At 43.4% G+C, this 25,848-nt stretch overlaps 1 protein-coding gene across 2 annotated transcripts; it reads right to left on the bottom strand.

The window, feature by feature from the left end:
• Nucleotides 1-194: 194 nt before the first annotated feature.
• Nucleotides 195-24,417, bottom strand: epha2b (eph receptor A2 b). 2 transcript variants are annotated; one of them, XM_079679056.1, is made up of 17 exons: nucleotides 24,241-24,417; nucleotides 23,485-23,564; nucleotides 21,310-21,958; nucleotides 8,988-9,143; nucleotides 8,432-8,791; nucleotides 8,026-8,156; nucleotides 7,711-7,882; nucleotides 7,523-7,622; nucleotides 6,781-6,836; nucleotides 6,553-6,678; nucleotides 5,652-5,849; nucleotides 5,493-5,554; nucleotides 5,157-5,366; nucleotides 4,871-5,020; nucleotides 4,543-4,736; nucleotides 3,414-3,569; nucleotides 195-1,996 (listed from the first exon to the last, which is right to left on the bottom strand). In XM_079679056.1, the coding sequence occupies exons 1-17, from the start codon at nucleotides 24,323-24,325 to the stop codon at nucleotides 1,888-1,890; spliced, it is 2,994 nt and encodes a 997-aa protein (XP_079535182.1). In that variant the 5' UTR covers nucleotides 24,326-24,417; the 3' UTR covers nucleotides 195-1,887. The 2 variants fall into 2 exon arrangements, with proteins under 2 accessions (XP_079535182.1, XP_079535183.1); XM_079679057.1 differs by having other exon boundaries at nucleotides 5,664-5,849.
• Nucleotides 24,418-25,848: the final 1,431 nt, after the last annotated feature.

The following is a 25,848-nucleotide window of genomic DNA, read 5'->3' as shown; positions in this document are numbered from 1 at the left end:
ACCATCGAGCAGCATTATGAGGATATCCAGGAGGAAGTATAAACATCCTGGCACCGTTTAAAACAAATAAAGCATACCTCTGCTCTGCTTTGCGTCAATCATACAGCAGGCTTAGCCAAATCCATGTTAAGACTTTATTGCTCCTAAAATGCAATGAAGAAAATCTCTGGCAAGAATAAGGAATAGAAACATGGGACATTAAAGCTTTTTTATTATTATTATCATCAAGAATGAGAGCACAACCTTCAATTATAATCCCAGCTCAGTGTTTATCAGCATAAATAAATACAAGTAAAAAATAAATAGGCTATTAAATACAGTATAAAACAACAGGCAAAAAAAAAGGAAGGAATTTGATGAAGGAACTCTCAAAATGTTTGGAAAGACAGCAAAAGTAGGAGACTTTGGAAAGTGAAAAATAATCAGTTTGGGTATATGGTGAAAAGTAAAATCATACAAAATCTAATTGCAACCAGTAAACCAGACATAAAAAAACAAGAAAAAAATCCCTTTTCCAAAGATGGGTCTATCAGCTACAATTGAATCATGGATACATTTGAAAACACAGTAACAATTCAAGTAAAGGAAGGTGTACATCAGTCACACAATGATTTGCAGTCATCAATTAAGAGCACTAGGGAAACCGTCCACTATACACTGAGAGAGTCGCCTCATTAAAAGGTGACAGAAGCAAACTCCCACTAATGTTACAAAAACAGGCACTTCAAAAATGTCTTTGAATGTCTAGAGCGAGCTTGGCACTTAATTGTCAAAAGCATATTGTTTCATCCCATCAACATGTCCCACGGAAATATAATTGGATATTTTTATAGTTTCCACAAATTAATATGAGATGTTGAAATTGCAAACCATTCTGTTATTCAGTATGAAATCATCTCAACCACAACTCCTCATTACATTTTTTTCCAGTGGCATTGCATTTTTTTTTGCAAACTTTACCCTCTACCTCTTCATAACCGGCACGCTACAAACAGATGGATTGCTATTTTCATGGTTTTATAACAGTTTTTTTTTCGGGATTTTGTGTGTGTATTCGCCCTTTAAACTCTAACTAAGAAGAACCAAGACAGTGACATTTCTGATCCAAGTGCTACATAAAATATTATAATCCCAATGTTTGGTAATCTGTACACAACGAGTACCTCAAATATATCTTCTTCTTTTCATAACACATTACATATAGGTTTATAGCTTAATTTCAACACAAAGCCAGCCGAAGGCCAGTAACAACAGCAAGTCCATCTGTGTTTATAAACCTAAGCAGCACCGTCTCTTTAACTTGGCCAGCTCAAACCCATTTCAGCCCTCCCGACGCTCCGTCCTCATTGGTCTTACAAGAAATGGACCAAAGTGCCAATTAAAAGGGAGACGCCATGACATCAGCACCAACCGCAACCTGAGCCTGGGCTGGGCTCCACTGCTCACACACCATCACACTTACTGTGCTTCCCTTGTTTGTTTCAAGCTGAACGCAACAAGCTCAGGGTGCAATTTTATCCGTTCCCAGAACTCGCTTAATTGTTGATTTTTATGAAGCAGGAATGCGAAAATGAAGGGGGGAAAATAAATGTATGAGCAGTGAATTGTGACTGTACAGAAGATGTGTATAGTAAAAATAGATATCTAAATATACAGAGTCTACGTGATACATCTATTGTTGTATATTTGCTCCATTCCCGCGGGGATAAGATGAAGAAATAAAAAATGTACAGTAAGTCAGTCTGATTTAGTCGGCCTCATTGGATGGCAAAGTTCTCTTGGTCCTGCTGATCCGAGGCCGCGCCTGCAGAGTCGCTCCAGCTCAGCTTGGAGTTCAAAAGGCTGCTGGCTTCAGTGCCCGAGTTTATTCCCTTTATGTTGTCAGGATCACACTGCAAAGACGCTCAGGGTGCTGGTCTGGTCCTTTAAACCCAAGATGCTGTAGGCGATTCTTTTCAAATGGCCAGGCAGCCTCACCCCGATGTTCTTGATATCCCTGTAAAAAAAAAATAGACGTGACAGGATATAAGAAGAGCTGCACATGGATTTACACCTTGAACTCGTTCCAACACATTTCAAGCACATCCTTCCTGCCTATCAGGTCTTAGCAATCATCCAATATGCTGAAATACAAGCCTCGAGCTCCACGGATGAACCCGCACAGCAAGGTGGGGGTGAGCTTCAAGTCTGCAGAGGTTACGATTTATCTTCGACATTAAAGGATAAGAACTGGGGGGTTTCGCCCTTCACGAGGCACATGATGCAAACCTGCAAAAGCTCTGAAATTCAGCAGCAGCTAAGTCAAAGCCTTAATTACAGCCTTAATTACTTAACAAGGGTTCTCCCTGTTGACCATGATCACTCGTCTGGCAAGCAGAGGGTGGCTCGTAAATAACTGCTGGTTTTTCCAAGAGTGCTACCAGATGCCCTGAGATGGAAACATGGGGCCATGAAATCACACCATTCTGTATGACAAATACTTCAAAGGGGTTTGTCGTCTGCTTTACAGTCTGCCCCATCTTCCCAAATGACGCTCAAGACCAACTGAGATACGTATACCATGGCAGAAGAGGGGGGTCATGCGGTTAGGAAAACCTCTGGCCTTCATTATTGCCCCAAAACAACCGTATACTATGTGCCTCACTAAGCTATTTTTTTTCAAAAAAGTTGAGCCCAATTTATTAAATTGCCGCCTTAGCGCTCTTGCACATCTGAGAAGATCCAATTGCCTTAAAGAAGCCTGGGATAAGTTCATGGGGTACACTCTGAGCGCACCTCTTCAATCTTAGAAGTGCAGATGTTCCGGCTATGGGGCTTCAAATCTCATCCATCTATTTCAGTTTCTTAATCCCACCTAGCTACCCCTGCTCCACAGGCTATCATCTCCTGTTCCTCCCCTCCTTAAATGTTGAAGAAACCACGAAAAGGCCTTTGTCCTAACTGGTATTTTTTTGTGGGCTTAAGCAAAAGTGCTGCACAGGGCAGCTAGTGTGTGTGTGGGGGTGAAGGGAGGGATAAGAGGAAGAATGAAGAGGAAAGAAGAATAAGGACTGCAGCGACCACAGGCAACCACCACCGGCTTACCACAAATGAGCCCACTCCTTCTCCTTCCCTCCATTACTTTTTCCATGCAAACATTTCTCAAGTTGTAACTGAGGTTTGAGATTATATTGCTCACAAACTATTCTGTTGGCTGTTAAAGGGCAGAGAATTGTAGGAAAACAAATACATAAACTTCTAAAGGGGAAGTCCATAACAGACTTTGTGGTGTTGGAAATCATTCATGCCATAATTTGACAACAAAATGTTGCTGTTCCCTGCCAAAAACATACTTAACAAGTATATAAAATAAATACATCAGAATGTATTATGAGATGTGACCCAAATCTTACTGTAAATCATGCCACACTTACTCGTTCTTCATCTGCAGGACCTGGTCCATGGTGACGACCCCAGCGCAGGCGAAGTTCTCGCTGTACTGACTCATCTTGATAGACTCCAGCCACTCAGACACCGACCTGAAGGGGGAACCGTCCGAGCCGCTGGTGCTAGGCAGGCGAATGGATATGCTGCAAGCAGAGAAAAGTAGATCCAAATGATGTTAATCAACAGGCTTACCGACAACAAAGGCGGCTGACTGAGGACTGCAATTACCGCGCAGGAAACCAGTTGGTGATAAAAACCAGTTAGAGCAGTCAGGGCAAGAGCAGATTAAGATATGAGCACGACAGCCTTTTGTCCTTTCTCACCGTTTCTTGCTCTAGTGCTCCGGCATAAAAGGGAAACTATGCATTCATGCAGACAATTACATTACAGCGCTGCAGTAATTCCCTGCCCGGAGTGTACACATTTCTTTCATTAGCCTGGCAGGCAAGGTGTCAGTTTGTCCTTTATGAGGTTTAAGTAGAACATCTTAAAGCTATTCCCTTTCTTCCCCGAATTACCCCTAAATACCACCAGAAGTAAATGGGAAGCTGCTGTTTTGAAGCAGATCCAAGTCTCAAGACTGTCGATTCGACAATCAAGTCAATGGAGACAAGACAGGAGTGTGGAAGACATGAGATCAGATTACAATATCCCTAATGCTGTTTCCTTTTAAGTCTACAGAGCCCTTTTTAAAGCTGAGTTTTGCTTGTTAAAAGGAGACTACAGGACCATTGGTGCTTATTTTCAAAGTTTTATGCCACATAATGATAAATAGCAGTACTAACCAGAAGGAAAACTGAAATACAGGTGGAGAAAGCAGGAGTAAGACTATTACATTACATTGCATTTAAATGACGCTTTTATCCAAAGCGACTTACAATAATTGCATTCGACCAACAAGATACAAACTGGAAGAAAACAGAATCATATAAGTACATCAGGTTTCATAGAGCTAAAACATTTCAAGTGCTACTCAACTATAAATGTTTTATATTTAAAGTATTGCAAAAGTTTGGTTTACGGGGTTGTTTTAATTATCTAAGGGCTGATAGTGTTAGTTACTGATGGCTGAACTTGCATTTCAAGCCCTTCGTCTGGAATGTAAATAAATCTTACCGTGGGTCAAAGTCTGCGATGGTCTTCAGGGAGTCTGGGCTCCGCAGCAGCTTGTCCAAAAGGTTGACGATGTCTCCAAAGCGCGGCCTCTTGGAGCGATCCTGGAGCCAGCACTGCAGCATCAGCTGGTAAACAGCGGAGGGGCAGTCCATGGGCGCAGGCAGCCGAAAAGCCTCGTTGATAGCCTTCATCACCTGCAAAAAATGTTCAAGTGATTATTTAGATATCCTCTCACCGGTATATTTCTTCAAATCAAAACATCTTTTGACATAAAAATGTGGCTCTAACAGCAACAAACCTCAGAGAAAAATGTGATTTGTAAACTTACCTCATGGTTACTCATATCCCAGTAAGGCCTCTCGCCAAAGGCCATGACCTCCCACATGACGATGCCAAAACTCCACACATCGCTAGCTGAGGTGAACTTCCTGTATGCTATTGCCTCTGGAGCCGTCCAGCGGATAGGGATCTTACCTCCCTGTACAGGTAAAAAGGCTTCAAGTTAGAGACTTGAGGGAGAAAAAAAGTACTTAATCTAATCTGGATCTGTCTCAATCTATTTTAAAGCTAATCTATTTAGCTTCAAGCTAACAGGAAGTCATACATCTACTTACACTTGTAGTGTACGTCCCCTCAGGATCATCCTCCAGCACCCTGGACAGTCCAAAGTCTGACACTTTACACTCCAGTTCATTGTTGACGAGGATGTTGCGGGCAGCTAGATCTCGGTGCACGTAGCTCATGTCAGAGAGGTACTTCATGCCGGCAGCGATGCCACGCAGCATGCCCACCAGCTGGAAGGAGGGAAACTCGCCATCATGGTCCTAATGGGAGAAAAGGAGCAAATATTAAATTAAGTTTTTTGATCAAAACAAAGAGAAACAGATATGATAGTACAGTAAAGGAAAAATGTGATGCTATGTCACTGGTATTGTATGCGGTTAACTTACCTTGAGGTACCTGTCCAGTGCTCCATTCTCCATGTACTCGGTCACAATCATGGCATGTTTGACTGCACACACACAAAAAAAGCAACAAATCATGTCCCCAAACTGGCCCAAAATCAGGTGAGAATACTGTGAGAAGAAAAAAAACCTTACAAAACTCACAGAAATCCTTACATTTGGTGACCACCCCCTCCAACCGAATGATGTTCTGGTGGGAGAATTGGCCCATGATGGAGGCCTCGCTTAGGAAGTCCTGCCTCTGCTTCTCCGTGTAACCCGGCTTCAGTGTCTTGATCGCCACTGCAACTTCTTTCCTCCCCGGAGGCTTCAGGTTGCCGCGATACACCTCACCAAACTCCCCTGAAGGACAACAACAACATCAATGGGACAATTGAATAAGAAAAGTAAATGTCAGTGGAATGTGTGTGTTTGATACATCTTCTCAGGTTACTAGCTGCAGGGGTATGCTGTGCAACAGAGGGAAAACAAGGAAGTCTCAGAGGCTGTTTTGCCTGAGGCTGTCTCAAAGAGGTGTGTTCTGGCTGGGTGTTGAAAGATGGGCTATGTTGTGTAATTGGTGGATGGCCTGTGGTGTGGAGGCATGGGAATCAGCTGTCACATGAGGAGAAAAGGAGGGGGGGGGGGCATGGTCGTGGGAACTGGGGAGGGGGGTGTATATTGAAAGAAGGACTGTTTGTCGAAAGGGTAAAGGTGGTCGCACTTGAATAAACATATCACGAATCAATCTGGGCAGGGATCCAGGAAGGTGCTCTGATATCCTTCCAGAATACTGTTTCTGCAACACTTTCTTTGTGTAATTGTTCTTGTCACCTTGAGCCAAAAGCACACAGCCAAGACTTGCCTGACAACAAATTGTCTCAACTTGTTGTGTGAGAACTAGCCAGATAGATGTTAATCTCGCAAACGTAACCAATGGCAGTCAGCCTTATAAAGCCTCAAAAAACGCACAATATAAACAGCCAATTTGGAGGATTGGATAAATCTTTCAACATCTTTGAGTTAAGCCTAACAGAAAGACTGTTTCTGCAGGGTTGTCACTCACCGGCTCCAATGACTTTCTGTTTGCTTATGTGGCTGGGGTGGATTTCTGTGGCAAACTTCAGGACGGCTATGTTGGGGTCCTCATATGTATGTGGATCCACATAGGTCTTCAGAGGCTTCAATTGCTCTGAAGGGAAACAAATCGATTGTTAATTAAATATTAAACAAAAAGATTAAATATTTTAAATTAAATTAGATAAAGAGATTACGGAAAGATTATTTTGCCTACCTGAGCTTGAGAAATATGTGTCCTCTGGTCCTTGCCTGGAGTGAGAATTTATTTTCCTGCATAAAAAGATAAAACCCATTTGCAAATTAATATCCCACTTTCATACACATTATAATTTTTTTGGGGTCTTTTGGACAATTTGCAAGCTTTAATATCAATAGCACATAGCAACCTTTGTTAATTTTTTCAAGACTTTCTAAGGCTTTCAAAAGGATCGGACACTGGTGCAACGCTTCCATTCAAACAAAGGCGGCACTTTGATAAAGGCTGGCGATAGACTGTTTGCCAGGCCGATTTAAAGACTGAAAGACAGACAAGAAGGCGGGGGGAGGTCGCCAGACAGGCTACAGTCTACTACAGTACAGGCCTAGGTCACCTATACAAAGTGCCTGTAGTCTGGTACAGAAAGAACCAAGCACCTCTTATCACCGACAATGTACCACACTGGACCAATTTTCTTTCAAAGGCCCCAACACTCACTAGAACATAACCATTGAGCAGTGACAAAGCACATTCAATGTAAATTCTTCCCCAGTGAGTGCTGGGACACAGATCCAGATAAAGAGAAAGTTGGCTAAAGGAAGAGAGAAAGTGAGGTGAGGAAAGTGTGAATGCAAAGGCCATTTTGAGGCCCCACAAAGGAAGGGCAGAAGAATGAGAGAGGAAGCAAGTGTAGGAGGGCACATTCTGTCTAACAGGACAGAAAGACAGGGAGGACAGCAGAGGGGGGGCGAGGACTGACCGTCTGCGCAGGAACAGGACCACGACCACAATGAACAACATGGCCGCTCCTCCAACCGCTGCGCCAAGGATGCCTGCCGTGTTGGTCTGAGTTAGGCGTCCTGGACAAAGGCAAGTAAAGGAAACGTAAGCGATCCCATTCTTGAACAAACTTATAACACTTCTTCCCATGTTGGTTCTCCTACATACCTTCAGGAGAGGTCTCAAATTGTTCCTCCATGCTGGAGCCTCCAGGGCTGCCATCACTGCTGAGGACCTGCACCCTGAATAGGTAGGCTGTGCCTGGGGCTAGATCCATGATCTGCACAGAATTCTTCTCCAGGAGGAGCACAATGTAGGTAGTAACATCCAGGTTATCATCCTGAAAAAGGGAAATTGGGGAGATATAGTCAACAAATATTGTTTATGTTGAAGATACAGATTAATTACTCCCGTCTATGTGTATTTCAGTGGTAAAACTCTGTATTTCAACACATAGCAGGAGAATTAACAAGAGGAACTCACCTTCTTGCGGTAGGTCAGTTCATAGCGGATGGGACGAGGTTGGGCCCAAAGGCGGGGTGTAACATCCCAGGAAAGGGACAAGCTGGTAGAAGTCTTCTCCACCAGTCGCATGGTGGTAATCTTTGGCGGGTCTGAAGACAGAAGGTAGAGAATACTTGGGTATCTCTGTGATGTAAAAACCTTAAAACATACAGCTTCACTCTCTACTTATAATCGGAGAGCTCACAAGCTTTAATCGGTCAGTTTGATCTGCAATCCATGGTGAATTGAAGTTAAGTTAAATTAATTTAATCTCCCTCCTGCAGCACAAATTGACATGCAGAGCTGTCACTGCCTCAGAGATAGCATCTGCCATTACTGCAGCACAGATAGCATCACTCCACTGCCTCATATCAGCAGCACTCACCTGTGTAGTGCAGGGATGTAGTCAGAGCGCTGGTAGACGGCGGTCTAAAAGCCCGCGGAGATGCCTGACTCGCGAACAGCGACACACCGCTATGTGCCTCCACAGTAAAGGTGTAATTGAGGTGAGCGTCCAACTCGCTCACGGATACTTTGGTTTGGGTCAGGCCGGTGCTGGCCGGCTCGTAGCGGATTTTCTCTCCACAGGCCTGGCACACAATGCCCTCGCAGCGCTGGCATTCAACGCTGTAGGTGATGTCGGTTCGACCGCCGGTGTCTTCAGGTGGGCTCCATGAGAGGAGGAGTTTTCCAGCCGAAAGCTGGGTGGTGGTGGATATGAGGTCTTGTGGTGCGGAGGGGAGGCCTGATGAACAAAGATTGGAAAAATAGATGAGATGTTTAATAGAAGCAGGGAAGACGAAAAACAGGAAAGTGTGGGGGATTACTTCTGACATGGCAGTTACATTATTTAGTCTCAAAATGGGATGTCAAACATGAAAGCGAATATTCCTAAAAGTACTTATTTCAAAGTTCTCATTCGAGATCAAGGGGCTTGTTACCTGAGCAGGGTCCAGTAGGGGGGTCACTGGGAGCACGGTAGAAGCCATCCATGCAGGGGCAAAACAAAGCACCAGGGTCCAGCCTCTGGGTGTTGGCAGGACACTGCTCACACTTGTCACTGGATGGTGCGTCTTTGAAGAAGCCTGGCTGACATTCTGCATACACAAAAACACATATTTGCATAAGATAGGTGAGCAAGGACAACAGTGACTTCAGGCAAAATCTCATTCAACAAAGTGCACATCCAGTTCTTCCAGATGTTCAGGTGTCTTTGAGGGATCGGCAATGCTGTGAACTTATCACCCTCCATGCAACTAAACAAGGTTGAGTGGACACGTTATTATGTTAAGGTTAAAGGTCGGATCTGGACAGAGATACGGGAGGGAAAACAGAGTCAAGGCTCTGCACTGTGTTGACTCTACTCATTAAAACTGTCCACTCCAGCTGCTGCTCATATGAACCCAACCCTGGAACAAAAACGCAGACTCCCTGCCTAGTCGGCACTCCTACTCTTTACTGTTAAAACCACCAACCCCCTCCGGATGCTGCTTTCTTAGCGTCTCTCACACAACAAACACAACCCGTCTTCCCACATTCCATGACAGCAAGTCTTCAATGCTTTAAAAGAAAGGCAATGAACATCAGGAAAGAGCAAAGAAAAATAGTGACTATGTCCAAAGCAGACTTTTGGTTTGCACCTAACTGTGCATTATATATTTTTTCTCTCTCAGACCCGCATGCAGACTTTTGAAACTGTATCGCCCAGATTAGATGAAATCTAATTTCACAGGTCCAACTCTAAAGAGAGAAATCCAGGTAGAGAATCTAGCTGTGCGTAGCGGTGGTGAAATATGAACTTAATACGGTGTGAAATTTTTCGAGACAGCGCGCCATAAAGGAGAGTGAATATTAGACGCCCCTACTTTAAACTCTGCAGGAGCATTCCAAAGGCTGCTGCTCATGTCCTCGCACCATCACACATTGATACAGACGTAGACACACACATTCATGTATGCACTGCACACACACCCATATGTATGCACTAAATACACATACATGTATGCAAAGCACACCCGAGGACACATGGGTAAATCTGAGATCAGAAGAGGGATTATGTCAAATGCCTGTCACCTGTTCATGTCTCCACACACACACACACACACACACACACACACACACACACACACACACACACACACACACACACACACACACACACACACACACACACACACACACACACACACACACACACACACACACACACACACACACACACACACACAGCAAATGAGGGCCAAGCTGTAGGCTGTAAGGACAAGAGAGAAAGTTACTAGAGAGAGAAGGTATACAGAGGAGAAATAAATGATCTGTGAAAGATTGAACTTCATGCCAGTGACCGAGGCGAAGGTTCAATGTCAGATTATATTAGAGGCAAATTGAGAAGCAGAACCAAGGACAAAGACAGTATCAGATTCACTCAGAGATACTGTCTTGGTCTATCTCTGACGTTCACTGCGGTTGACTTGAATGAAGTTCATATGGAAGCCACAAGTGACCACAGAGAAGACGAATAGTACACAGCTCCTACTCCATTTAAGACATATCAAAAGGATTTACTCTATTGACTATGAGTGTCTCTTCCACTCCGATCAGCTTTATCTATTGTTGTGGTTGTGGTCAAGCTGCTAAGGAGGTGTGCTTTAACTGAAGAGTGCAACAACAATGGTGAAATGAAACACTCAGCATGAGAAGAATCCAAAGTGTCCAAATAGGCTCGCATGTTACTCAATCCTCCCCTCAAGACAGCATCTCTGTGTCGGCCAGCTGTTTCACTTACAGCCACTGCTACTCATTAACGCGACAAGGCAGAGGTTGGGGCGAGGCAGCAGAGAGGTGCTATGAAGGAACAGAAGGTTCCAGAATGAAAGAGAGGAATACTGTATCCTGCTGAGGACTGAAGAAAAGAGGGTAGAAAGAAAAAGGGACAGGCCAGGGCGAACTCTTCCATTGAGGAGGGGGAACAGCTGCTGCCCCGAACCCCGATTCATACCCCTACCTCTCCTCCTCGTAATCCCTAAATTCCTTTCTCTCCTCCCAGTCCTCACTAAAAAGACTCCCAGCTAACCCATTAACATTGCTATTCACCACTGACCAGCAGGCAAGGAGAATGCCATGCCATTCAAGTGCTGAAAGAAAAAAACACACACACAAGCATTGCAGATGGGAATAGCCGAAATGCCACATGGCAACTGAAGAGAGGAGGACTAGCCTCTTTTTGGCGCTACAATTCAGGCTGCAATGCATCGTGGTCAGGTCTGCGGAGATGATGGCCTTACACTGTAATCCGCATCTATAATCAAGATGCATTCCAGTGCAAACCACCTATCAGGAGGCGTGCAGCAAAGCAGCTACACTGCAGATTCATTATCAGCCTATTGCTCCATTATGAAGGTGAATGAGTTTGTGTTCCTTGATAAGGTGAGTCACACTGATAGAAAATGAAACTAAATGACTCGCTGCTGAGGCATTTAATAAGAGGATTCTTCGACAAAAGAGCAAAGTCCAGTGAGAGGAAACTTCTTGGTTCAACGGAGAAGGTGGAGGGGGTTGCTTTGAATTGTTGCTGGACACAACAGGAAGCAGGAAGTGTGAGGCTGATGCAGCCTTCCTTCCTAGAGCAGCCAATCAAAGCATGGAAACACAGCGTGACCACATGAAGAACCAGCACAGAGACTACCAGAGTCCTGAGACAGAATAATAATCGAAAAGGAAGCCAAAATGTGTCGACCCAACATGAACGAGGGCACTAAACTCAAGCCAGGGGGGCTCCCTGGATGATCACTTTTCCTCTCATAAACAAAAGTCTCTCAGCCTCATCTGACTTGAAACATCTGACAAACTTAGCCTGGCCATTTTTCCCGTCTCTATTGCTACAAAGTAAGGAACTGTTTGTCATTTGAGAGGCCCCATGCGCCTTGAGTGGCTCTGTGTTTGTTTATTGAGAGTGAGTGCAGGGGCCTGTTACATTCTGGGAGCCCCGAGTGGCTCTGGAGTGGGAGCCCCCCCAAGTGCCCACCTCCCGACAGAAGTTAAGATGGATGAGATGGCGACAGTGATGAATGCATGATCGGATAGATGGATGAATGGGTAACATGGTGGCTTGACAACAGAATCGCCCTTAGGACTGGAGGAGTAAGTGGTCGGGGGGCCCCCGAATCGAGTCCGGCGCTGGGCTTTTTAAAAGGCAGAAAGGTCATGTCTGCCTCAGGGTAAATGTGAAACTGCGCATGGCTTACAGGGAGTCAGTGGCCAAGTAAAACAAACACATGTTCGCAGTGAGGAGGAGGAGGGAGAAAGAGTTTCAGCAGCACCCGGGGGCTTGCCCTGTGTGGAGGGAGCTTAAATCCAGAAGTACAACAAAATGGAAAAATAAATCCATAAGAAATAAATATCATTTGGGGATTTTTATTAGGACAGCTTCCCAAATATATCTGGAGGCAAATGAGTAATTGCTTTGTCTGGTTCCTTGTACTTTACTTCTCCTCCCCTGCCCCCCCTTTTCCATTCCTGAGTAGGTCCGACCCGTAATTGCAATATGTCATGTCATTTTGTTTGTATGCGGGGTGACAACATGTCATTAGCATTTTGGGGGAGTAGGGTTGTGGTAGAACAATGGGGGTCTCTGATGGGGGAGGTGAGCCAGTAACGTGAGCCAGGGGTCATCGAGGTAGAGTAAGGCAGGGGGGAGAGGGGGGTAGTAAAGGTGTAGAGGCTGATGGAAGTGTGTGCGTGTAGGAGGGGAGGGAGACATTAGTCAAAAGGATTAGCTGACCAATGGAGCAGCTGTAAGGGCATTACATCTGTTTTACAATTGCTCTCAGGCTTTCATCTAGGGGTTGTTAACAAACACAATAAATTCCCTGATCCCCTTTCTCCTCTCACTCCCTCTGTCCACTAAGGCTCTTAAAAAAGAAGGAGAATACAGGGAGTGAAAAGAGTCAAGAAGGCACAAACCATACTCAACATGTTCTAAAGTAAAGTAGACACTTAAAAAAAAAAAACAGTCCTGGCTGATGTTAAAGTCTGTCTGTAACTTAAATGTCAGCCAGGATTGGTAAGGCCGCAGTCATGCAGTCAATTTTCATGTGTCTCCATGTGGCTGGTCAAATCCAGACAGCCAGGTGGCAAACGCGACACTATTTAACTGCAGCACGGCGAGCCAACAGGTCACACACTGCATGCCGACAGCCGTCTGCTTCCTGGTTAAAAGGAAAGGGGCAAAATGGGACCAAATGCACCAATAAACAAAATGACTTATCAGGCAGGACAACAAAATGGAAAGTGGCTGAGCTAGGCCGCTCAGTGTGGAGCGACAATGGAAAGCCCTGAGCCAACGGGTCGGGGAGTCACCGATGGGATTAGGTGACCTCCGGTTTCCGCTGCAAGCTCGTCCTGTTAGCAGTGAAGGGTGGGTGGGTGGTGTTTGGGGCTGGGGGGGACTGACTGACTGACATGGGGGAAGGAAAGTGCTGACCTCACACACTGGCAGTACAATACAATGTGCTTCACATTGCTCTGGAGTCCCCCATCACAAAAACACATATAAACACACACACAGCCCCCAGGCTCAGGAATGTCACCAAGAGAAAATATGTCCCAACTTCCCCACTGCGACCAACACACACAATAAAAAGCCAACAATTTGCCGAGGCTCAGTTATTAGGCTATTGGCATATATTCACACACTGAATGGGAGACTTTACTGAACACATATCATTAGTTGGTAGATGTATTAAAAGAAACAAATTCCTTGAGTCAGTTAACTTTTTATTACCTTTTCAATCATATTTTTGGCGTCCCAGTGTTCAAACCTCATTCTGTTGAACACTGTTAGAGGCCAGTTTACCACATTTCAGCATCTAGCAAGCTCGAGCCCCAGATGAGGCCAACCAGGAATTAAATAACATAGGACTTCATCATATGACAACTAACCAAACTCTAAATTAATGCATATGTTGCCTTGTGCTTGCTGAATGTGCAGATTTAACAAAGTTATAAGCTAACAAGTTAGCCAGCCATACCAACCTACATGTTGATAATATCTGAGATGTGGGGTTGTCAAGAAGCCAAAAGAGATAAATAAAGCTTAAAGCTAATGTTGTGCCAAGTTGAAAAGTATCTCCCATGCTATGTTTATTTAACATTCTTCAGTGTTTCCCCTATATACAAATAGTGGCGGCGCAGCGCCGCTGCTGAAATATGAGCGCCGCTGCTAGGGGGCGCCAGCAAGGTACCAAAAAAAAATGAAAATAATCTTTTTTTTTTACTTAAAATAATAATAAGTGGCGACCCTTTTTCATTTTTGATTGTTTTTTATGTGGATTTGTAGTATTTGTGTTACTGTATGGTGTAAGGTGTATTTTTGCTAAATCTTGAGACATTGCCACTGTATGTACTAGGCAGGGCCAATTTCTGGCATAATACACAGGCGGTCGCCTAGGGCGCCAGATCTGGGGGGCGCTGCTCTGGGAGGGAAAAAACATTTTTGAACGTTGGCGCTCATCCAAATGTTCGGCCTAGATGTAACAACATTCATAATTAAGTAAATGTAACACCCTTTTCACCCCGGTTACACGTTTAATTTGCTCTGTACGGTGGGCGCTGTAAGTGATGAAAGTGGGGGATGTTGGCTTATCAGGCGCCCGCAGCTCACAGCCAAAGTGCGAGCGTGGTAGCGAGAGAGCGAGCAAGGGAGAGGGCGCACCGGTACCGGCGCTGTTGTTATTAGAATCTGGTGCTAGCTGCGCTAACGGATATAAGAAGTAGATGTTTCTACAACCAGGGTGGAGGAGAGCTCTCCTGTCAGACTGAGAGGCTCAGTGAGGTAAAGGACTCTCTGAGTATTTAGATAGTTAATTTTAGTCTAAGTTATCTCAGTGGGTCTCAAACGTTTTGACCACAAATTATGTAAACACATATTTCCAAGGCACTCCAATGTATACTATAGGACAGTAAACCAAAAATATCGTTTAAAGTTGGAGAGATACAAAAATATGCATAAATAAATGTTAACTAGGTAAAATAAGATATGAATGAACAACAAAAATAAAATAAGCTACATTTATTTGTTATTGGCTATGGTAGGTTATTGGTTATGTTCATATACTTATTTGATTATTAAAATGTAAACCGATCTTTTTCATATGGGCGTTTTAGAGTTGTACCCCCTAGATCAGGTCTCTAGTAATTGTGTGCTCAAAGTGCACCAGATTGAAGCATTTTACTGTAAAAGGTTAAAAAAAAAATCTTCCCGGGGGACCATACCCCCGGACCTCCCTAGAGGATATGACGTCCACCCCCCAATTCAAACATGTTTATACAATACTGAATACATTTGAAGCCATTTTGACGTCTATTACCTATGTCAATAAGTTTCTGTTTTTGCAGTGTGTTTGTCTTTTGTAGAGATTTTTAATTTATTCTTTACATATAAAATGTCGGCTAAAATCTCACCTAGGGCAGCAAATTGTCTAGAACCGGCCCTGGTACTGGGCCTCAAGAGCCTTTCTTGTGCTAACACATAGAAAGAAATTGGCGGGGCGCACTTCACAGACACTAAAAAAATCCACACGCTCCGCGCTCACATTATGCTGGGCCCACGTGCCTTAGCACCGCTGCTATGACTCCATCCTAGGGGAAACACTGTTCTTGCTTTATTCTAGTTTGAAAACTGTCTGTTGTTCGAATTAACATGTCAACCTTCCCTATAAACAATGCAGGCACTGCTTAGTGAGTCTAAATGTTATATATCTGATGGAATGGTTCCTACTGAACGTGTTCTACAGAGTCTGACACCTCAAAGGCTCAACCACAACAGTACAACTTGCTCTAATCCACATTAAAGTGTCACAGAGGCCAGCAGATCTCCTCTTTGCTACATTTCCTGTCATCTTGTTCACAATAATTGCCAGTATTCTGTTCACTCCAAACGTGGCCCAACAAGACGGTGCATGACACCACTTGAAAGTGCCTTTAGAGTCCCCCCATTATCTAACCAACTCCCTCAAGTTCAGCCCGCTAGGCAGACGTTACCTTGGCACGAGATCTGAGGAATCCACACACTTAAATTAATCACGGTGGCTTTCCAGAGCAGAGGAAGAAAAAGAGAGTTTATATCCAGCCCGTGCATCTAAATAAGCAGCGTTGCCCGATTAGATTTACAACTTTCTTTATTTTAATGTCTGAGAATAAAGGGATAAAGAACTAAGAGAATTCGGTCGAGCAGAAAATGTCAATGTGGGCACTATCCTTCAGCATGAGATCATTTCATTATGTGAAATCCACATTAAGCCAGATAAATCAAATACCTGAGTCCCCGAGGTGTGGTGCTGTGTTCACGTCCCTTTGTAAACTTTCCATCACATAAGCTGAACTTGCACAAGATGACTTTGCTATTAAAAGGTTTGGGGTGATTAAGATGAACCGTTGGCTTCAGGTACCAGCAGATTCAAAGACCACTGGCCTTGAAAGATTTGATATTTAGCTTTCTTTAGGATGTACTTCCAAGTGAACAATCAGCATTCCAAAGTCGAAACTCCATCATAAAGTTCAACGTAAATAAAAGCTGTCAGCTGAAGTTTACATTTCACCTCAACTAAATGTTTATGCCTTAACCACTATGTGAACAGGGCCAGTAGTGTTTTTCTTTTCATGCTTCTGCACTAAAAACTCTCAGATTGGCAGCATTGTTACAATGTAGCTTCTATTTATCTTTATGAGTCAGTGGAAGAGAAATATATTTACCAGTGAGAACTGTATGCAGTCTAAATAGTCCCATCAGGGCCATGTGAAACGGGATGTTTAAACTCTATTGGTGTCATATTCATGACCCGCACACTAGCCAACAACAACAACAGTCTCTCTGTGATTTCACGGACCACAAAACACGAAGGAACAAGTATTTGTCAGTTTGTTGTACTTGGGACAGACTGCGCGACAGTGCATGTCTGCATTAATAACTGGAAAATTGTGACGGGAATCATGTGTTGAGATAAGAAACTATCAAATAAATACAAGACGAGAAGCGTAAAATTAGGGCTTGAGTAAAAAAGGCTCTTCAGGGACAGGCAGGATGTGGGGAGGGAGGTAGAGGATGGCAAAAGAGATGGCACAAAGGCAAAAAGCATGCAAAACCAGTAGTTACTTAAAAAGCACAAACACACCCAAGTCAATTACTACCCATACAAATGGCTCACCACAGCGCGCAGGCACACAACTACAACTTAATCACCAACTGTTTGTTGCGTAAGCTGAGGATGAGTTTGGAGACAGGGACGGAGACCAAAGGAGGGGGGGAGAGAGAAAATGGTTTACTGGAACCTCTTTGGTGAGAGGAATAAATACTTTACTGGAATTCAGTGGACAGTTGTTCCACTGAGACGCGCCATGTTTCACCAAGACACCAAAAGGGCACTCGGCATTCCAAATATATCACAATGCGTCTCCTTTTTCTATCCGGCCTTGTGGAAACCGTGATGCAGGATTAAGCCTTATTTGTTGAGGCTTTAGAGCGGCTGATGAGGCCGTTTTAAAAACACAATCCCGAGGACCAGCCGGGGCAGCCCATGCTCCTTTGTAGAGGTGACACACAGTATGCAGCTCTATTGTGCCAGGGAGGATTATGGGTAAGGAAACGGGTGATAGGCAAAGGAGGAAAACTGTGCCAGTGTCAACAGTGAGTCACAAGTGGAAACCCGCAGCGCTGCCGTTGATTTTAAAAGCTGACCACTTAATTGCAGAAAATAGTTTTTTCCGGAATTAAAAAAAGAATGTTTTTTCCTCACTTAGTTGATTAAACGCACGCCATCCTGATCTAAAGCAGGTGGAGAATTAATTCAATTATCCACACACTGAGGGCTACTGCTACTATGTTATTTGTTTGTTATTTACTGAATGTATATTTTTGGGTAATTTACTTATTTAGTCAACAACTTTTATAAAAGTTGAACTTTCTTGTGCTTTTACTTTTGTTGTATAATGCCTTGTGCTCCTACTGTAGCACATTTAAGTACATTTTGTGCTAAAGTAGTTATTATTCAGCTTTTTTTATGCAAAATACATTCATTTATAAATATGATTAATTGGTTTAGATTAATTTACTAGTATGAACCTACAACAAAAATGCTACATATATATTATTCATTAATAAATCCAGTAACCTACAAGATTATAATGGATAGTAGTACTTTTGGTATTTGAAGTATAATTATTGATAAAACTTCTGAGCTTCTTCTTTTTCTTACTTAAAGGTGGGGTAGGTAAGTTTGAGAAACCGGCCTGAGATACAATGTTTGTTATATTCCATGGAATGCTCCCGATAGCAATGAATATCTTAAGTGCTTTGACAAAAAATCCATAAAAAAATGTAATCTGTGGAAGTAGTACTGTAAAAAGCACGGCCAATCATTTTAGCCGGCCCGGCTAAAATAACTGGATGGCCTACCTGCCTGTCAGCCTTCCATCTGTGCACAATCTGTGCGATGGAAGGCTGACAGGCAGGTAGCTATCAGGATGTTAAGAGCATTCCATGGAATATAACAAAAAGTGTATCTCGAGCCGGTTTCTCAAACTTACCTTACCCACCTTTAAATGTTTTGAATACTTCTTTCAGCATAGAAAGATCGTTTATGAATTCATAAGAATGTAAAATAAAGAGGTTATTAAGTTGTATTACTGTGCCCCATTACTCGGAGTAAGAGCGGATGGGGAAAAGGAAAGCAAATACACAAAAAAAGAGTTTCAGAGTAATTAATTTGAGAGAACACAAAGGGCTTGTGGCAATATTCATAAATCTTGCGAGCAGCTTTCACTTTGCTATTTCTGATTTATTTAGAAATTGAAGCTCGTGCATTTTTAGAGCCAAAATAAATAAATCTCCTTTATAGAAGTCAGTAATGTTTTCATGAAATGCAAAAGACTACTGCTGACTGATTAACAACCAGTTAAGCTCTGAACACTGTGGTAGGTTTTCGACAGGAAGTGATGCGTTTTTCTTTGTTTAGAGTCTGTTTGTCCCAAAGACGGACTCTTGTTACAACATGAGCAATGAAGGCCACCGAGAGCAGAAACCTTAATTGGACTTAAAAGGGAAAAAAATATCCTGAAAATGCAATTTGATGTTTGAGTGATCCCCCAGCCAAAAGCACCACAGCGCTGATGAGGAGACAGAGACAAAAACCAGATAAAGTAACAGATTGCTACTTTAACAGGTCCCGGGGGCCCGAGGAGCAATAAAACTGAGTGAACACATCACCGAACATGGAAACTTTCAACCCAAGTAAGAAAAACCACCACAATTGGAGTTTTGTGGTTTGTCCCTGGACAGCGACGCAATACAGGAAAGAAGTCGGGAGAATGATTAACTGCGTGTCTGTATGAGATTCCACTTTAAGCCTTTGGAACCATTCATCTTGGCCCCGCACTTTCCACCCTCCACCTTCATCTGCAACTACCCTCATGCGTCTCGGACCTCTCATTTGACTTCATCTTGGTAGTTTTTTGGGGGGGTTTTCTTTGTTTAGTCATTTTTATGTGAGGCCTTGACCCGGAGCTGCTCTTCCCCCCTTGGGAATTCCACAGGTCTGGTGTAATGTTGGGAGGCTCCTCCTCAGCAAACTAACCAGGAATGTACCAACCAAGAGGGAGAGGAGGTGGAGGTGGAGATGGAGGTTGGCTCCTCCGGCCTCACAGGGGAAACACAGCCCTTCATTGTTCTCCTACCTTTGCATTCCATTCCTCACCTCTCTCTGTTTTTAAATCACACCCCTCCGCTAAACTCAACCTCTGTGTCGCTTTTGTATGACTTTTCATTCACTCCTTCCCGTCTCTCCTCCTCCGACTCCTCACCTAATCATCTCCACTTTCATGCAGCTAAAACAGTGCCCTGACAGAAAACTTCATCACTTTTATCGGTCTGTTGCTATTGGGTGGGAAAATAAGTGGGAAAGTGAATCTATTATAAACACGCTGCATGGGGATTTACAATTCCAGTCTGAGGTGTGTGTCCCAGAGTGGGGTTAAGGTGGGTGTTTCGAGGCATGTGTCTGTGCGTGTAAACAAGATCTCCGGGAAAAAAAAGAGGAGAAGGATAGGAGTCTTTAGGTGTTCTGTCATGGAGCAGATCTCAACAGGCCCTTGCATGCCAGCCTGTGTTGTATGTGCACTGCCCCACTGGAGTCACAAAATACACCACCAAAGCTGAGGCTCAGTAAACTCATGAAAACAGAGGTGGGAAGAGGGGGGAGATGGATGCGCACTTAGAGGGCCTCTCCGTTTTCTGTGATGCTTGAGATGAACAAAGTCAGTGAGGCTCAGCAGCTTCATCTTTCCTCCGCCTTAACCCCCCCAACCCCATCCCACTTACCCAACCAGCCTTGAAGATGCTAATCCATCACAGTACAGTAGCCTTCCGGTGTCTTTGATCACTTTCTGTCACCCCGACAGCCCTTCCCACAACAATCAAAGCCTTCTTAGCAGAACCTTTAAACAAAACAGCCAAAGCTACAAAGTCAAAGGGTTGAGTTATGGTTGGACTACGTATCACACCCATATCAAGATAAGAGAACCCATGATAATGAGAGATCCGGAAATAACCTGACGCAATCAGCTGTAAAGTGTGTACCAGAAGGAGTGTTTCAGCATGACTTCAACATTCTTTAAAACTGTGGTAACAAAGACTAAAATAAAACTCTTTTCATATAATTTGTACATAATGTTTTCTGCTAGAAAATAAGAAATATCTTTCACAACCGAATACTTAATTGGGCTATTAAAAACTTTAGGTGTTACCCAGATTGAAAGCTTTTCTCATTGCCCAATTTTAACCTTGATTACACAAGTGGTTTATCATTTTAAAGCAGAAGCACAATATCTTGCGTGTACAAACATTTCCACAAATATGCAAATCCTATAGAATCATAGCTGAAACTCAAAAGCACATGCTAATTTTATTGGCATCGGTTCAAGGTCAGGGATGATGCCGAGACATGTACCAGTAGGTCTTAGCATTCCTTCCATTGCTGAGAAGCTGTGTTAGCCAAGGGGAGAATTCCTTTGAACAATGATAATAACACCTATGATAAATTCTGCATTCTGGCATTCAGCCTTGTTTTACAACCAGTAGCAATTAAAGCAAAAAAAGGTATGGTGTGTATTGCGGAATGGCCATTATAGAATCACACTTAAACAACCAAACCTGCTGAACTGCCTGGGGGTAGTAAGACCTTTACAAATACAAACTAATCGACTGCACGCACTTACCCTGACACACATCTTTGACTTCTTCGTAGCCTGGTTTGCACTGGCACTGTCCGACTGGTACCACCCACTCCCCATCCACAGTGCAGTAGATACGAGGCAAATCCTCGCTGACGGCGTTATCCACGCACACGCCGCTCACTTCCCTCAGCGCCTGGTTCTCCCCTCCGGCCACGGTTTCCGGGAAAGACGCGAGGCTCTTCACTGTGGCCGGGCAAATTTTGTAGTACACCCTGGTTGAGAGAAGGGCCACGCAGGCTCCGATGTCTTGAAAAGCCAAGTAGAAGCCTTTTCTCGACAGGTTCTCCACTACTCGTGTCTCAGTGTTGATGCGCAGGTCATTTTTGCTGGTGATCTCATCAGGCGCTATGGTGGCAACTTTCTTAAACTGGCCCTTGCGGAAGGTGGTCCCCACGTCCGCGTCCGACTCGGATGTGAAGAGGTTGAAGGTTTCCTTGCAGGTCAGCGAGGTGGCATCGAAAGAGTTGCAGTCGCGTACGATGAATTGAAGTTCAACGAAAACCCGCGAAGCCGATGGACGCCTCTGGATGAAGGTGGTGCGCAGCCAGTTGTCCTGCTCACGTTCCGCAACATTGCAGACGGAGTAGGTGTAGAACTGAGAGCCGTTCAGGGTCCTCTGGGTGACCTCCCACTGAAACAAAACCACACAAACCAACAAGGTTAGAGTTATGAACCCAGACCCCTGGGAGCTCCTAAGTATACCGGGCAGAACCAAGGCTATAAGGGAAGCAAAAATAAAACAGTACCATGGCACTGTAATCTAATCCTGTGAACAAAAACAGACCATGTATAGGGGATCCCGTGGCTATAAATGTTGCTAATTACTCCCCCCGAATATTTCAGCTATCCTTCACAGCCAAAACTAATTTTGTCAACATGATAACTCGACTTTATGTGCTTTTACAGCAAAACAATACAGAAAACCTCAAGGGCTTAATGTGAGAAAGTATTTCTGGCATTGCAAAGATACCAAATTATTTCCAATTCAGAGCTTCACATGCCTTACCCTAACCCTTACTAAATAGCGTTGCAGCTCACATACAAGATGCTGCCACAAATATTTAAAATGAAAAGTGACAGCATGTTTTAACATAACCTTGGCTCTTGAGGAACAACTGGCCCCCACAGGGGCAGAACCTGTGGTTTTCTCTCTGCATGTAGCCATCAGGCTATTAATTAAAGGAATGTGCTTTGTTGGCCGAGTGTGTGGCTTTGTGTAAAACGTGATGTTCAACAGCAGAGCCACCACCTCTATTAAACAGCTGGTGAACTCCTTTTTTACAAGGGCTCTTAAAAACTTGAAATAATAATTATGATAAGTGATGTGAAGTTACATGAGAATACTCTGCACAATCCAAACATTTTTCCAACGAGAAAATACAACACCTGATGTCTATTAGCGCAAACAGTGAAACTAAAATGTCAAAGTGATTATTTAAAGAAGTGAAACCCTTTTTAGAGGGTGAGCCACTGTGAGCAGCACGTCTGCACATGCCTTTGAGTCATCAGCACTTGAAATGAGGCTATTTACAGGGAATTTGCATGAGCCTGAGCAATATGGAATAAGGCACACAAGCCTCCTGTATTCTGGCCGAGAGATAACCACAGAATTTGGGTGCAATAATGTAGCCATTATCCAGACGCATCTCTAAACGTAGACATTATAGCCTGGTTTGAGGAAAAGGTAGCTCTGACTGATGGCTCCTGCAGCTACCCTCCCCCTCCAAAAAGAGGTACCACATGCTGCAAACTTTAAAAGTTAATTGCTGTCTAACATACAATTCTGGAGCTGAAGCCTTGAAACCGCAAGAAGCCACAAGTATTCCCAGTTCAGAGCTAGCAGCTATTCTGTCTGCCTGAGCTCTGGTGTAGCCCAGAAATGCAGCGCTCAGCAGCAGCTCCTCATGGGATCCTACAATACGTCTCATATCCATACTCCAGCAACCATTAGGCTCTAACTGCCAGAGTGTATAGCAACCTGACATGAACACACATGAGGCTAACCACACAAGTCAAATGGTAAAAAATAATAATAATTCACCGGAGGCTCTCAGTGCAGCCGGGGCCCTTCCTGTACATTTTCTCCCATGCATATATCCTAAGGCAAATTCCAAGTGGGAACGTGGGAGCTGGAAGAAAAGACGGAGCGGTACTCACCCCGGGCTTGTCTCCCTGATCTAAGGGCCATGTCAACCAGCCCAGTTCACCTCCTGTTGCCCTCATATCCAGAAGCACCTCTGTGGAGATATAAGAACACTGTCAGTACATGGGAATAAACGTTTAAACTCATCAGAAAAGACTCATTTTGACTGCTGATAAAAATCCTCTGCTTTTCTTTAAAAGAAAAACATTACAAATGACAGTTGTTTTAAAACTCTGCACTATAACTGAAACCCTGACAGGATTGAAATATATCTAATTTAACAAAGCTAACTTTTTTGAAAGATTTTTATTAAAGTTTGTGCAAAACTGTGGCATTTTCAAAAATCAACTTTCATTTATTTGACTTTCTGAATGTCTAAATAAAATATATACAATTACATAAATACACTTTTTGAAAATGTAATTAAAAAAAACTTAAAAGCTAACAATATGGTTTACAGTTTTAAAGAATGTATTGCAGTTTCTCTCCGGAATTCACCTGCTTGTGTTACAGAGTTTAGAGCAACGCACATGTAGGCTACGTTTAACCAAGGATTAGTGATTAAATATGAAAATTCAACAGGAAAAATTGTTCTATTATTATAAGGTATTTAAAAAATACTACTTAGAGAGACTAAACGACTGTCACAAGATTAAGAAATTGTGTTTCCTGGTTTTAAAGTCACTTTAAGAAGGTTCCTCGCGGCACGCGTTGCTCCCTTCAATTGAACTTAATCAACTTTTGGCAAACAATTTAAAGTAGAAACTCACCTTCTTTAGTCTGTAGAGTGATAAGAATGCCATTAATGAGTACATATGAAAATAACAAAGGTCTTAAACCGGCAGAGAAATCCATTTGGCAAACTTTTCCTTCCTCTCTGCTCGTGGGTTTAGCTGGGGCTCCGAGTGGTGCGCGAGCGCTACTCTCTGCAGCTCATTCACAAACGGGCCAGCAACACGTCACAGACTCCGCCCCCCGCTGGAATGTGTGTGTGTGTGTGTGTGTGTGTGTGTGTGTGTGTGTGTGTGTGTGTTTGTGTGTGTTCGTGTGTGTGTGTGTGTGTGTGTGTGTGTGTGTGTGTGTGTGTGTGTGTGTGTGTGTGTGTGTGTGTGTGTGTGTGTGTGTGTGTGTGTGCGTGCGTGTGTTGAGGGGCGGGGATGGAGGAGGAGATAGCTGCGCATGACAAACTTTTGCAACTTTCAGGGAACGTCGGAAATGCTGTTATTTTACATTGGGAACGCGAAAATGGGAAATGTGTAAATTGGAATTCCAGGTACAGCGATGATCAACTATATAACAGGCCAATATGTCCTTGGTCGATTTTAATGAATCTGCGCTTAAGTTAAAATGTTGTCACTTATGTTTTGCCATGGCTGTGTATGTCAGATGTTGTACACATGTGCTTTCCTCTTTATTGACTATGTTAACCGACTTATTTGATTCATACCCTCGTCTGAACATTTTCTTTTGTGACACTGTACATTTTCCCACTGTGGAACAAAGGATTTCTGATTCTAATACTGATTCAAATGGAACTGGATAGCACTTGGCTTGCAGCTCAACTCGAATCTTGAACCTTGTCTTTTAATAGTTAAATTTTCTCAAATGTGAGGAGTTATTTTGATATCATAGTTACTGACCAGAAGCAATTTGAAGATGCTTTGGAAAGCGGTGGTGTGATGAATCTTTCATCAACTTTTTACATTTGATAGAATACACTTTTTATTGTTAAGTCCAAATAAGTATAGTACTGATTAATTGATAAGAAATTAAACATGTAATGCATATCTGCACAATTTACTTTCTATGTAACTTTCCAGTACCACTCTAAAGTGGGAAAAGTGGGAAAAGTAGCCTACTGCGGTGTGAACGCGGCTGAATCCAATAGAAGTGGAGTTTACAGGGGGCACTTGAAGGCACCTCTGGTTACAGTTTAGCCTACCTGGCTGTAAAGCAGCCTGCAGGGCAACACAATCATTTGCATGGAGATATTGATTTAGAATTGTTTGCCACATTGAATGGGAGAGAGAAGGAGCGGGAGCCGCTTTACTTGACGTCCCTTTGTTGTGAGCATCCCCACACACAGAGGTAGAGTCATTGTGACAGGCGGAGAGAGATGTATTCATATACACATAATAGCAACTCTGAATACCAGAATTCAAGAGTACAGCTGGCCTACTGATAGGCCGTCATCATTTATGGGAAATATCCTAAAAATGTTGCACCCCACAAACCCTGCAGACAGACAGTGGTGAATTTATTAACAAAACAAAGTTTAATCTGGTTTTTCATTCCAAGGAGGGTGTGTGGGAGTGGGAGCGTCTAGTATGAATATGAGGAATTAAGAAAAGTCCTTCACCTAGCAACTGGTGCAGAGA

This window comes from Notothenia rossii (assembly GCF_949606895.1).
Source record: "Notothenia rossii genome assembly, chromosome: 4".
Classification (NCBI taxonomy): Eukaryota; Metazoa; Chordata; class Actinopteri; order Perciformes; family Nototheniidae; genus Notothenia; species Notothenia rossii.
Note: the sequence above shows the minus strand (reverse complement) of the source record. Positions and strands in the feature narration are given on the sequence as shown.